The sequence below is a fragment of the Ptychodera flava genome (assembly GCF_041260155.1).
Source record: "Ptychodera flava strain L36383 chromosome 3 unlocalized genomic scaffold, AS_Pfla_20210202 Scaffold_26__1_contigs__length_13983176_pilon, whole genome shotgun sequence".
Taxonomy (NCBI): domain Eukaryota; kingdom Metazoa; phylum Hemichordata; class Enteropneusta; family Ptychoderidae; genus Ptychodera; species Ptychodera flava.
This window is the reverse complement of record NW_027248280.1, coordinates 6,087,241-6,102,126: the sequence shown is the minus strand read 5'-3', so window position 1 is coordinate 6,102,126 and position 14,886 is coordinate 6,087,241. Positions and strand designations below refer to the sequence as shown.

At 39.6% G+C, this 14,886-nt stretch overlaps 1 protein-coding gene across 1 annotated transcript; it reads left to right on the top strand.

Moving 5' to 3' along the window:
* The first annotated feature begins 6,591 nt into the window (after nucleotides 1–6,591).
* Nucleotides 6,592–11,313, top strand: LOC139125849 (ileal sodium/bile acid cotransporter-like). Its single transcript, XM_070691945.1, has 4 exons — nucleotides 6,592–6,640; nucleotides 7,090–7,479; nucleotides 8,868–9,072; nucleotides 9,528–11,313. The coding sequence occupies exons 2-4, from the start codon at nucleotides 7,118–7,120 to the stop codon at nucleotides 10,350–10,352; spliced, it is 1,392 nt and encodes a 463-aa protein (XP_070548046.1). The 5' UTR covers nucleotides 6,592–6,640; nucleotides 7,090–7,117; the 3' UTR covers nucleotides 10,353–11,313.
* Nucleotides 11,314–14,886: the final 3,573 nt, after the last annotated feature.

Sequence of the window (14,886 nt, the reverse complement as noted above, 5' to 3'; positions counted from 1 at the left end):
TTTTCGGAGTTTCATAGTTTGAGCGATGATAGGCTGTTGTTGAATTTCATGTTGTTGTCGGCTTTTCTTTGGAAATAGCTGATTTATTTCCACGGCCATTTTTTCTGTCACGTTATTTTTATGTGTACGATTTTTGTTATTTCTTTTAAGTGTTTGTGTGTTCTATGTCATTTTATGGTTTTTTTGGGGGTAGTTCTCTTTTTGGAGTGTTTGGTGGCCCTGAAAAGGGCCGCTTGGTATGGGTTTTTGTTAGCGCTTGGCGCGTTTGTTTTGGCGATGAGCCTATAGCTTTTTTATGCTTCTTTTCGCCGATTCGATGTGCTTGGTAAGTAGGTGTTTGCCGCCTTCTTGTCACTGTGTGTGCGTACATGGACAGTCTGCATAGCCCTTGAATGTGGTCTCGATTTTGATCAAACCATGGAGGTACCTCCATGATCAAACTTACAATTTAGGAGTATATATCAAAACTGATAAATGATTTATGTTTTCACATGGGTTCACAAAAAGTTTCGCCCCGGTGTTCATTTTTGGCCCAGGAATTCCATCTACCCACCCTTTACAGAGTAGTAAGCTTATGGGGCAAGTAAATATGGATGCGCCGGTGCGATTCAACGATCAACCTCTATATCGCATCGAAAGTCAACAATTTTACGGCACGGACTATGATTTTATAAGTTTATACACAGTCCCTCGTGGATAGAGAGACTGTGATTTATATAAAAATTATAAGGCGCGGGGTATTATATATTGACTGATTACTGTAGCTGTAGATAGGCTACATTCAGGACGGGCAGCGACGGGCAGTAATTAGTAGGCAAAACCACGGTCCCTCCACAGAGGGACCGTGGCAAAACAGGTGGTTTTCACCGTGGGCAGAACTCGGTGCAATGATACTGAACATTAATAGTTAGCCTGTCACCTTGAAGGTAATGCTGTAGGTGAAACAAGTAAGCTTACTTCAAACGCACGATGGTACAAACATTCCTACCTCCATGGTACAAACAACACCACAAGTGAAACGTACACATAGAAATACACGCGTTCCTACGTTGTGCCCACCCGGGCCACGCGATTAAAATATGACTGATACTGCTGGATAGTGTTAATTGGGTCGGTAAACAGTCAACTAATAGTTTAATTGACTACCTGGGTGATTGGCAGGTCGTGTCCAACGACGCATATGCAAAGCAGGCCAAAAGACAAAAGCCCCCAAAGTTATTGACAGCTGGCCAGGGGTCACCATGAATACGTAATGAAGCTTCACTACGCAGAAACTGCGTAGTCAAGCCCTTCTTAACCGGTCAAACTCTCTCGGCATTTTCCGGCATGATTTTTGTGCGATTTTGTCAATAGATGAATGTACTTTATCATGATAATTTTAGTAGGGTAGAAAATTCACTAATAAATGCCATTTAATGCAAAGACAAATCGCATGCGGTGAGTGTTAATTGATAAAGCTAGGTTTCAATGTCATAAAGTGTGCCCGTACAAGAAAACATTTTCTAAGCATGAGGGAATAAGCACAAACAGCAGGAATTATATTAAAAGGAAATACAGGTAACCATTGACATTTTGGTGTTTTTTACCTTTAGTGTATTTTTCTGTGTGCCCTAAGTTGTACAGTCCTGGCGTTGGAAAGCGGTGTGGGTTGTGACGAATTTGAAGCCAGTAGTAGGTGTGTTGCATAGTCCCTCGACGTCTCGAATACGATACAGTTCCGGCAACAACAGCCTGAGGGGATCTTGTTCAAAGTCAAATTTATTCTGAAATATTTTCACCAATGATATACCACTACAGATATTTCAAAAAAGTAAGTCTTAGATCTTCTGATCTTGTGTGAAATGAGAGAGGTTATTCAAAAGTCAAATTCATCAAAAAATCTGCGAAAGCGTCACGAAATTGCGGACGCGGTGGCGGGAATCCGGAACAGAGCTATTACCTTGCACAGCAGAGCACAGCGCCCCCAACGGTTGTTGCGTATTTAAATTTTGACGTAGCACTGCCAATGCTCACTTGTTACTTGTGGTCTAAGGATAAAACAATCCCGTGAAGTCTCCGGCAAACACGTCACTCCCCTAACTCAGTGTTTTTGTTACCTCTCCTACTACCATGTAAACATTTTAGCATCATAAAAGCTCTCCCAAAGTCAATATCGTTTTTGTCCAAAACTCTTATGCTTTTCATTATACTGAAATTTATAAATAAAATGTGAAAACAAAATTTGCCAGCGAATACGTTTGCGAGATGTGGGTGTCGGAGAGTTGTACATCACGATACCTGAGGAATTCATGTGTTCAGTTCAAATTTGACACATATTCTTGTTGTTTTAGTTCACCGTGTCGCACGCCTGACCTGCACTATTTACATCGTAGGGATATTTTGAAACAAGGAACGGGGATGATTACAAGCAGCGTGAAAAGTAAACATTTGGCACATAGTCTTAGAGACAATCTTTCGGGCAAATCAGTTTTAGATTTGTATCGTGTTTATTCTCGAAAATAATCTGCTTTTAACACGATTGGTAGTTATTTTGGGAGAATTGGATCAATATATTGTTCTAATTTCTCAAAAGCGTTAGGCGCTATATAGCTGAAAGTTGCAATAGTACAGATTACTCATAAAAAACAAGTGTATTGCGATAAAAGGAAAACGGATGAGCTTACATTTCCAATCGTGTAAAGATGAGAATGAATGTTGACATTCGGAAACACAACGCATTTTTACAAGACATAAAGCATTGGCGGTTGCAAAATATTTTACTGGGAAGTAGACGCGGCAATTCCGCGCAACAATTTGTCAGTTTTACTTGAATTGTGACAAGAGTTAGGATATTAACCCAGGATGGCTATTGATGCTGTGGATATCGACGTAAACGGTAGACTTGGTATTCCACGTTACACAGCATGGGCATGGAAAATACCGACACGCCAGCTACAGCCTTTATCTTCATAGAGACGGCACCAGTACTATGCTAAACACATTAGTTTTTCATTGATAGTTTCTTCAATGTATTGATTCTACTTTGCATGATTTAAATTGACCTAACATCGCTCTTTTAGGTGACTTTGTGAAAAGGGCATCTGTAGCACCGTATTTCTAGTCGATTTTTACCTCCTGTCTCCAATTGTTTGTTAATGTTTTCAATCTACCCTTTCGTTCACCTGTTACGAAGAGTTTAAACAAAAATGGTCGCAGTCGTTATGAATCTCGATGCTGGTCGAAGACGGTAGAGGCATAGGACGAAGCATTGATGATTTTTTATGTCGTTTTAGAACCTACTAAAAGGCAATTTGTCACTCATAAGCGGCAAAGAAAGTCGGAAATTCAACACAGATTCTACACCGTCTCTCTGTCCAGTTATGTACAAAGTACAGACTCGCCTCGCACAATATCAATTTAACAGTCTGGTGCTTGCAATTCGTTCGTAGAAATTTAAAAGTGTCATGCCTGCATGATTCGTATCATACCTGCGTGTTCCTTGCACGCAAACTGATGCCACAGTCTATGCACAAGACTGAAAGGTCGTCATTCTAGTGTGTGCGTATTTGTCTTCGCTTGCGACGCTACTCTTCAAAACGTACAGTCAGTTTGTCGGACAAACTGTTGGTCGATCAGGCCATGTAGTACCAACGCACAGCAGTATGTCGTGTACAAGCAGTTCACATTCACGTTCTTTCAGCCAGTTCCAAATCAAAACAGTAGACCTCCAAAGAAGCGTGTAAATGGTTTGGAGAGAAAAATCTCCAACTGTTAATAACACGATTGGAACTATTTTGGGAAAATTGGATGAAGGTAATTATTGGGAAAATGTAACGAAATCGAAATTTTTACAGCTGAAATTTTACAAAATGATAGAAAAGAGTAAAATTTGAAATATTGTTCTCATCGAACAAAACAACGAAAACACAATGATTATTGCATACCTTTTTCATCGGATTCATTTTTATGAAAAAATGTTGATTTTTGTGTAAATGTACTGAAGAAACGAGACAAAATGCTTAAAATTTCTCTAATTGACGACTTTTGAGTCAGGGCACTTTTGAAATGCCCCTGCCTTTTTCGTGAATTTAAGGCTTCATAAACATTTAATTGAGTCAAGGCACATTGTAAATGACCCTGACTGACTTAACTGTAAATCATCAAAAGACTTCATTTTGGTCAAGGAAAATTGACAAACTGAGATTATTACTAGTTTTTTCAGTAATGAAGAAACTACAGACAAACTCTCATATTTTCATTCAAATATAAATATTGTTCCTATGTTTTGAACAGTATTGCACTAGATACTATCATGCACTGATACTTACTCATAACATTTCAACAGCATTGTAAATTTTAAACAAAATTTTAAAGGTGGTGAGCAATCAGGTGTAATATTAGACAAATTTCTAAAATTCTTGAGAAATTGTGCCTATCCAATTATTCCAATTAGTTCCAATCGTGTTTAATGTAAAATTTCAGGGTCACAAGTTTCTCGAACTGCTTGATGCATAACTTACGTTACAATCTTTCTGTCTTCTAACATAATTTTACTTCAAGGTGCGCTCCTTTCCGTTCTCCGATCGATGTTGTTATCCGGTCAACGGTGTTCAGTTGCAGTCAGTGCTGTTATGGCACGCTGTAACTGAGTTCTAGAAAATAACTTCACACAATGAACGACCTTGGAATGACACAAACAATTCACGACTGATTCTATGAATTGAAAACACCGAGTTGGTACGTCTCCCTCACCTCTTGGTAACTGCATGTCCACTCAAATCTGAGCTCTGTCGTGAGGGATCGTCCGTTTGCTATGGCCGCGGTGCCAGGGGACGCAAACTCTCCTTGAAGTTCTGTCAAAATCAACGATTACTCAGTATCATAGAAAAATAACCTGACGAATAATCATCATACTCACAACAGAGCGTTCACACCGAAAATCAAGAAACGCTGACCCCAGAAACTAATAGGGTCGGTTTATCCACAGCACGTTCAGGAGAAGATGTGTAGAATAATTCGTATTTGAATGTAAAAGTTAAATAATTTACTATGAAGCTGCGATCTGAACTTTAATTTCTTTATGTAAATTGTATGCATAATCATCTAGAAACCTTACAGCAAGTCACTACCGATTTCTATTGCCAATTAAAATTAGTGAATGTATTGCAAATTTTTAATTTTTAATCATTAATTTATCGGGAATCGTTCGGTAAGGAAGAGTACGGGTAAAATTTTCCGTCGACTCGTAAGATTTCTTATTATAGCCAATAATTCCATTGAAAATGATGTCCTGAAATCATCAAGTAATGATTGTAATATGATCATTAGCCTGGTCGGACTAAGTTACTCTTTCATTTGACATGAACGTTATGTCTTCTTTCAGTCTACTTCAATATCCGTTATGACCCTGCATCTAAAGGACTGGCCTTGACTTTGGTAGCGCTTACCTGTTGACTTACTGAAATAAAAAAATATTAATCTATGCTTTGTTAATCAGAAAAATACTACGTTCTTGGTTGCCTGACAAGCCAACATTTTCTAAAATTCTTTCACGCCACAATGTTGTCAATTTCGCTTGCCAATTTGAAGGGTGTCCAATAGGGACTCGCCTTCGGGGGACTCTACTACGACGATGTCGATTACAAAGCCGTGCGGACTGCACAGGACGATGCAATTCAATGTTACAGAACTACCCATTTACACTAAAACGTATTGATTAACATTCCAAAGAACTATATATGTGTATGTGTGATTCTGGCATCAGTTATATTACTTCTGAGAAAGTCCCGGCCACAGTTTTGTTTCTTCCTCCACTTTGAGATGGCACTCTTCAGCGAGCTCCCGGTCCACTCCGTGTTGTGAATCAGGTCAACGCATCGTGTGAAGGTGTCCATTGATCTTGGGCATTCAGGGTGAAGGGCGACAAGTCATTCTAAACATTCTTTGGGCGTTATTGGAGGTGTTTTGCCAAAGGTGAAATGCCATTGAAGCGTAAATCCCTCTGTGCCAAGCTGAACATTAGGCAGACATCGCTCAAAGTAATGTTGTACCCAGGTAGCCTAAAAGTTGACAGTTGCAATTACAAGACCTGATATCGGAGTACATGTGTTATTTTCAAGGAACTCTCAGCAATCGAAACACCAAACGTTCTATTTCAGCCAATTTAACCGTGCTTTAATGTAAGATCACACTTTGTTGTCGGGTTCTCCTACTTTCGTTAAGGGACCAGGAGTGAGGTCAAGTGCAATTCTTTCGATGTTCATTGTTCTAAATTCATTTCGCAAAGATCAACTTTCGTCACGTGCTTCTCTCTCTACTCTTTCGATATAAACTGCGTCATGATAATTGGAGTGTTCAGGAAACGCCATTTTGTTTGTCTTCTCCGGCAAAGTTGATGCGACCTTGTCCTACGTTTACTATATGCGTGACTTGTTTCTAAATATGTCATTGAATAGTTGTTTGCGTGCTTGCACCTCTCCAAACATCTAGTGAGGTAAAGTTGGTCACGTAGGAGTGGATCTAGGGTCAGGGAGACTGCGCTTTCACTTTAGAAAAGGAACCTGAGTCTTTGAAGGTCATTTCGCCTTTGTGGCAATTCAATAGAACTTGGTGAACACCTTAGCATTATACAGGCAACGCCGTGGATGGCAACACTATCTGGGTGAGTACGGAAACTTTAGTCGGTTTTTACATTATCATCCTCGATTTGTCTGATCTGCACTAAAATTTGCTTAGATTCTCCGAGAAAAGTCATATCATTTAAATCCAGTGCGAAAAAATTCGAGGTCTGTTAGCAATGCGTCAAGTTGTGCAAGTTATTTACTGAAAGAGTTGCTACAAGCGATGAAAGTTAAACCAGCCATTCATTGTTCATCGGTTCCTTTCGATGAAAAGGTGGAAACACAAAGACTTTCTACCATGTCTGTGTTTGTCGGCTTCATAGTTTGCGAGACCCCAGTGACATTTTTTGCTACATGTTATGAGATATCGTTAATATGTAGAACACCGTACAATGCATCACAGATTTGAATTGTTCGTTTCTCGAACATTGCCAATAAGCATGTCACTGTTTCAACTATCAGTTTATCTTCTGAAATTAATCCATTTCAGGTAAAATTCCAGGGATAATCCTGCAGCTATGGATCTCAATCTCAACATTACGATTGTCAACGTGACTCAGAATGTTACAGGGCACGGAAAATCCAACACGTTAGCCATAATTAACCAAAGCATCATTACTTCAACCTTGATTCTACTCATGGTCGGCATGGGCTGCACCATGACCCTGAAGGAGGTCAAGAAGAACTTACGCAGGCCAATCCCTATCATCATCGGTGCATGTTGTCAGTTTGTATTGATGCCTTTCCTTGGCTGGTCGTTATCTCACATTTTTCAGCTGAGTCCTGAATTGGCCCTTGGTACCCTTGCCATCGCTACATGTCCTGGGGGCTCATTCTCTAACATGCTGACATACTGGACCAGGGGTGACACGTGTCTAAGGTGAGTATAATTCTAAAGGTAGTTCGCTGTTCGAAATCAAAGGACTTACATTTCCGCCGGCATTATAGTAAAGTAAACTTTTGTCAATTCTCTACAAAATCGAGAATAAAAGTGGCGGTCACTGTGCAAATTTTGATGCTAGGGAAAGAAATATATCGATGCAATATCGACGGTACTGACGTCACACTTAGGGTAGACTGCGCCACGGTGACAGATATCTCAGTTTTTCGAAATCGAAAATGTAATATTCCCATAGATTTACACAGGGATGGCGGCCATTTTGAATTTTAAATATCAGTAAATCTTTGGTAGTTTATCTGTCTAGTAACGGCGACCCCTGATTTATACTGCTGATTCTGAAAGAGGATGGTTGAAAGCTTGAGCAAAAGTTTAAGTCTTTCACTTTCAAGGCGCATACTACCTGAATATCAAGTCAAATTATTTCATTATGGCATAGGATTAGGTGTGGCCCGTTTGACTTCGGGATTGGCGTGGAGGGTGGAGGATTTTCGGAAAAAAATGGTTGCCGGCCAAATGCTGAAAAATTGTCTCTGTAGAAGGGAAAGAAATTAAAAATTATTCTAGGAAGTCTGCATGATACTGAAGTCTGTATGATACTGATAATTTTACTATAATTTGTTTAACTTCATAATAAAAATACCCAAATAAAACCAGATTTCAAAGAAAGAGTATGAGGAAATTTTTTGACCAAAATGACTAATTTTGCCATGGTTTGCCTGAAAGAGAACATTCCTGTCTACTTCTAAACCAATTTTCAAAGCGACCAGGCAAGCGGCTGCAGAGAAGATTGTTTTAAAACAAAACTAAAGAAAATGACAAAAAATAATGTAAACTGGACATTGCAAGATATCAGCTCAGGACTCTGAGTTGAGAGTCTCTGAATATTCCGTCTGGTGACCACATATTTTGATTCTAGTGTTAAGAAATGGTTTTCTTCAGGTTTATGTACGTTATGAAAAGTGAATACATGAGGAGAGAGAGAGAGAGAGAGAGAGAGAGAGAGAGAGAGAGAGAGAGAGAGAGAGAGAGAGAGAGAGTGTGTGTTTTGTCCATCTGCAACCATGAACTTGTCATCTTGTAGTAAAGATTTACAATTAAAGTAGTGCTCACAGCCGACGGACTTGTGAGTTTGCTACAGATATAAAAAATACACGATCTCGATCTGTACATCGAGCCCTTTACGTCAGGGTATGCAGTATTTATAGTATTTTACCTGACTGTGGTGGTTGATGTTAATGTTTTCTCAAAATAAATTAAGTGGCGGCGTTTTATACATTGCTGCCATAACTGTGTGCTTTAAATAGTCTTACGTCCTCTCTCATTTATATGACGTCATTATGACTGTCTGCCCTCTTCGTTTCTTTCAGTATTTGCATGACAACATGTTCAACTTTGATTGGCATAGGCATGATGCCCTTGAACCTGTACGTCTACAGTCGGAGCTGGTCTGACGCAGCCACCATCATTCCATACGTGGATATTGTTGTAGCTCTGATCATAATGGTATTTCCCTGCAGTATTGGTATGGTCATTTTGCGAAAATGGCCTAAAGTTGCACCGCACATAGCCAAGGTAAATATCACTGGAACTAATTTACTGGACTCCTTTACGGTAGAAAACCATTCTCCTCGAATAAGAAGCAATAATTATGCAAAAAATCCATATCAAAATATTGTGGAGTACCTCTATATTAGACAGCATACATTATTTTATAAAATAAAATGATTGCACTTGTTTTAGTCTCGAATTGACCAACATTACAAAAATAACTAAACCACACGGCGGAGCCTTTTTCCATCTTCGCAGATGCTTACAAAATGATGTGCACAGCATACAAAAGCAACCTTTCATGTTACGTAATGGGTCCTCAACCTCGACCTGCGATAGAAAATAAACCTTCAAAAGAGATGAGCAAATGCACCCAAGTTTTAGTCCAAAAAGGTGCAAATGTAGTAGCTTAAATACGTTTGCCCAATGTCACCTGTTCTGACAGTTACTTGCAATATTGTTTCTTATTCGTCTCGCAGGTCACCAGTTTGATATCGATGGCTGGGATAGCGGTTGTAATGGCGCTAACTACCGTCTTCAACCCCTCTATCTTCACAACAACATGGAAATCATACGCAATTGTCTGCGTTTATCCGATAACTGCATTTGCTTGCGGATATCTTATCTCTTTCATATGCCGCCAGAGTCACGCGAGATGCCGCACCATAGCCTTCGAAACCGGCGTTCAGAATGGAGCATTGGCGTTAACCATCATCAACTTGATGTTTACCAGAGAGGGCGCTGACGTCCAACACATCTTCATGATGATGACCATACCTATGTTGCAGACCTTTTCAGTGATCTTTCAGTTCTTGCTTGTAATGTTTGGCTACAGAATGTATTTCAGGAGACAAGACAAAAAGAAAGAAGAGAAGGGCAACTTACAGGCAATCTTGGCTGAATGGAACGTCGACGGTTTCCCAAAGTACGTAGAGGGAAAGCCTGAGCCAAAAGCGTTGTGTGACGATTCAGACCTAAGTCTGTACAAACCGGAGAACAAGCAGCAGAGAGACGACGAACGATGGAAACAGGCTCTCTTTTATGCAAACGCCGTCAGCAGAGACAGAGACAGACGACAGGTGCACCAAGACATACAGACGGACACTGACGGTTTGCATTCTCGAGTTCGATCTGGGTCCAGATCAAGCGACACGTCGTCCCGCTCACCAATTATCCTATGCTTTGAAGGAGATCGATACCCAACGATCGCCAATGGCACGCTTCCTTTCAGTAACGGCTACTACAACCCGGCCTTTACCCCGGATGTCATAGTTACAGGAATCTCGACAGAGACAAGTGTCTAAGAGTCCAGCGGTTCCTCTGTCCACTTCTATTATGCTACCTGTGTTGTTTAACCACCTCGACTAGTACAGTGAAACGCATACCATGTGAACATTTTAATGACCTCATTGTGATTCAAAGAACGCTTAAATTGTAGTTATTCCGTCTTCAGCCGGAGAAAAAGGAACACCATTCCTTTAATTTGTTCACAATTCAATTCACTTCAATTCAAATTCAATTCGAAAACTGATATGTCCACAAATACATTGAAGAAGGGTGTCTTCAAGGCTCATCTAACACTACAGTACAAATGGCAAGTGCAGTACAAGTGGGACGCTATTATAGAGTGAAAAGGTTAAAAACATGACACGAAATAGCAACATAGATACAAAAACTGAATCACTTGAAAACAGAAGGACCTGAACCGACTAAAAGTTTGAAACAACACCATCGAGTTGAAATGGAAACTGCTTTTGGAAGAAATGACTTTTCGAAGATGTTTTTTTTCATGGCACGAGGGACCCGATAACGTTCCCACTGATAAGGGCTTTCGGAAGTAACCATAAAGATGGCGTACAGAATCATTGACAATGTTGTGAGCTTTGCGGTTAACTGCCGAATTATTGTGGTTTACACTGGCTCTTTTGACGAACGCCAATAATGTTTCTCTACGTACAATCGTCACAATACGAAAAAGCTTTCCTCTGTTTTTGACACTCAAATTGCCATACCATAAAATAGTATTATAGGTGAAAACTCTTAATTAGGGACCTATACACTATTTGTAAATAATTTTAACAATCATTAAGCGATTTTAATTCCTTTAGAAGGTACAATCTTTGTTAGAACTTTTTGTGATATAGTCAGCATTTTCATCGAAGGTGAGTTTTGCATCAAGAAATGAAGCAAGCTATTTGAAACATGAAGCGACTTCAATATAATCATTGTTGAATTGTGACAGGAGTAAAATCCGCGCAAACTTTACGACCAACTATAAGCTCTTTTTGTTTCCAATTTTTATATCTAAAAGCTAGCCACACCAGTTGTTTAACATTTCACCATTATCGAAATTTTTGGTGAGAGTATCTTCCTTTTAGGAAACCGAAGGGCCATTTCATCAGTAAATTTAAACAAACAAGATATTGCAGTATTGCGCCTCATGTGATCTGTGAAAATAGAAAATAAAGAAGTGTAGAACTCCAGCATTCAATGCAATTTCCTCTGTCATGTGGCCATTTACACATACTCGTTGTGGTGGCTTTTTCCTCTGAGGAAGTCATTGATCCGAAGAATTATGTTGGCACTGACATTATTGAGAAGACGTCTACGGAGAACATGTGGTTCAACGCCGTTGAAGGCGCTAGAAAAGTCTATGGCTACATGTTGAGAAACTAAATTGAATAGAGTGATAGATGCGTCTTCAACCCCTCTATGAGCTTTGTACAAAAACTGAAACGAATCTAACTTATCAGCCACATTACAAAGCAAATGCTTCCTCGCAATATCTTCCTCGCACTTGGTGATGTTAATTCAATTGGACGAGAGTCATTCAGCAGCTTTGGAACTGGGATAATTGTGGACGTCTCCCATGTATGGGGGACAACATAAAGATTTAGTAACGTGTTAAAAATTAACCGACAATGACCTGTATTTTTACTTTCTAGCGTTGGCGTTGCTTGATTTTGCAATTAATGATTTGTTGTGAGTGTGATGAGAGAGCCTTTTTCTACGACACCTAGTGGTCACTGATTTTACAGTTTTGACAGAGCTGCATTAGAGAATTGCCGTCCCACCGCGGCCATATATATAGTGAGCGAACGATCTCTCACGACAGAGCTTAGGTTAGAGTTGAGATCCAGTTTTCAAGACGTCAGGGAGATGTACTAACCCGGTATTTTCAATTCAAGGAGCAGTCGTAAATAGTTTGCATCATTCCGAGGTCGTTCATTGTGTGAAGTTATTTTCTACACGTGAGTTACAGTAAGCCACAACAACACTGTCAGCATTGTCTGCAACTGTCTGCAACTGAATACCGTTCGTTAACCTGGTAAGAACATCGGTCAGAGAATGGATATAGGACGCGCACCTTGAAGCCAAATGTTGCTGGCGTGTATATTTAAGTAGGTAGGGAGATTAAAACAGACGATTTACAGAAAACAGTGAAAGAGACTTGTTTACCTGAAATTTTACATTTATAGCTGAAGATTTTTTTCGCCTCAAACCAATTACGCACTTCCTCAGAGGTATACTTTTACTTAAAATTAACATGTGAAATAATAATTTGGGGTAAGGACGATATAAATAAACGCAGTATGGCCTCTGAATGACTGCATGTACTTTCTGAAGTGTAGCGGCACGCGACACAAACAAAAATTCTGACAAGCATTCACACAACGTAATGGCTCCCTTCCAGAGGTGCATGGATGTCCCAGACATGTCCCAGACATGTCCCTGGCCCGTGGCATCACATATGTCAGTTCCGAAAATGGAAATGACAGAAAATGAAAGTGCCAGGAGGTATTTTTTCTTTTTTCAGTATTCCATATTCTTCAATACGTGCACATGCAATTTCAGCTTTGATGCATAAAAAAGGTGACCCTCCCCCATAGGCTTGCACAAAATTTTATGACCCTTCAAAAATGCTTGCGCGAAAAATGGCGACCACCCAAAAAAAACACCGGCCCACCCCCGTAATTTGTGTCCAGTCCCTAAGGAGCTGGGGTGGGAAGTTAGCTCCCAGTTCCTGGTTCCCAGTTCGAGCAAATGAAAGTACGGAGCTGGCTCCCACTTTCCAGTTCGATGAAAAGGATGTTGATCGATTGTACTGAACCCATATAGATTAAATGTGGTTTACAAGGTGGAATATGCCGATCAATAATATACTCAATTTTGGCGGGAAAATGTTGATATAAAAATCACGTGACACCTTTTATGCAAATTTAAGTGACATAACCTGAAAGAGCTATAAAAACTACATATGTGTACCAAATTGCATCAAAATATGACCGGTGGTTTTAGAGAAATGAAATTCATCTCGAAAACTTGCAATGTGTATGGGTTGAAGAATGCACTGTCGTGTTCTTGAGGAGTAACAAAATTACCTCTGTCAGTTTTTGCTGTAAGTGATCTTGTGAAAGTAGGATATTTGAAGAACAGATTAGTGACGTACCCAAAGGTTGTTAAATTTGGCACTGGGGTGTACCAGTTAGCAGGGTCAACTCTCCATAGGGATGATCACTTCATTGCTGCTATTCATTATCAGAATAGGTAGTGGTCATATGATGCCCTTCGTAAGAGAGAGCTCAGTGGACGAATATGCAAGTGGTGTACCTGGGGCCGTAATTGAACACATTATTTAGATCATGACAAGATGAAATAATTGTCATTATTGCATCTGTACTACCGATCACGTAGTTGTTGCCAGCAAAATAAACCTGGAGTTCAGAAAATTGTTGTCTTTGTTTTTACTTGTATCCTTGTCCCTGGCCAATATTTTAGTCTTCATCATAAATATCTATTTGATGTAATCATTCTTACCCCTTTACACCAGTAAGGAAAAGTTGAACGAAAAAGAAACAAAGTAAAATACAGCTGCAGAGCACCATATTTCGAGACTTCGAGAGTATGGAATTAGTGCCATTAAGTACTTTATCATAAAATGTGAAGCATATCGCTCATATAGAAAACTCTTAATTCGCATTTAAGTGATGTACAGGTCAAAGGTCATTGATGTCAGGTCACATCTTGGCAACATCATTTGATCCCATGCTACTCATTCGCCACCCAAAATCACCCCTCAAGCTCTATTTTGTACCCTAGAATTAGACATGTGAACAGTAATTGATAGCATCAAGGAAAGTGCAGAATTAGGTGCTTCATATTCACCAAAAATCAGTCCTCTGGCGCTATTGGTTAGATTTTAATTTAATATATGCATAATTAATGAGGGTAAGATGTCAAGGGATAACAACAAAATTTAAACGTTTGTTTTGGTCCCATGCTGCTTACTGGCTAGAAGACACAAACCCTCGACTGAATAAGGAACTAGGAATTACCATTTGATCGAACTGGAAACTGGGAGCCAGCTCCTTATTCGCATTTGCTTGAACTCCTTATTTGCTTTTTCTTGAAATAGGAACTGGGAGCCAGCTCCTTAGGGGGACCATTTGAAATCCGGGGTGATGATGATGACTGACAATTAGCCTATCAGATAAGTACTAAGTCATTGACAGTGGAGCAAATATTCTGATACCCAGAATTCCTTGTCGTGAATTGAACATGTATCTTTTTTGTTTGTAAAACTATGTTACTGAATGACCTGTAATTGATTAATTCAATTGAAACAGATTGTTTCCTAACAGTAGTGTCATTTCCTATCTTGATGTATGTTAAATATTTGGTGGTTTGTAAAATGAAAATTAACCCTAACAATGGGTTACATTTCATACATGTCATTTGAGGGTATTTGGCTGCAGATACAACAACACTCAGGGAAAATCAGCAAATAAGATGGAGGTGTTTAATCACTTTCCCGTGTTGATTTCTCCCTAGAAGGTC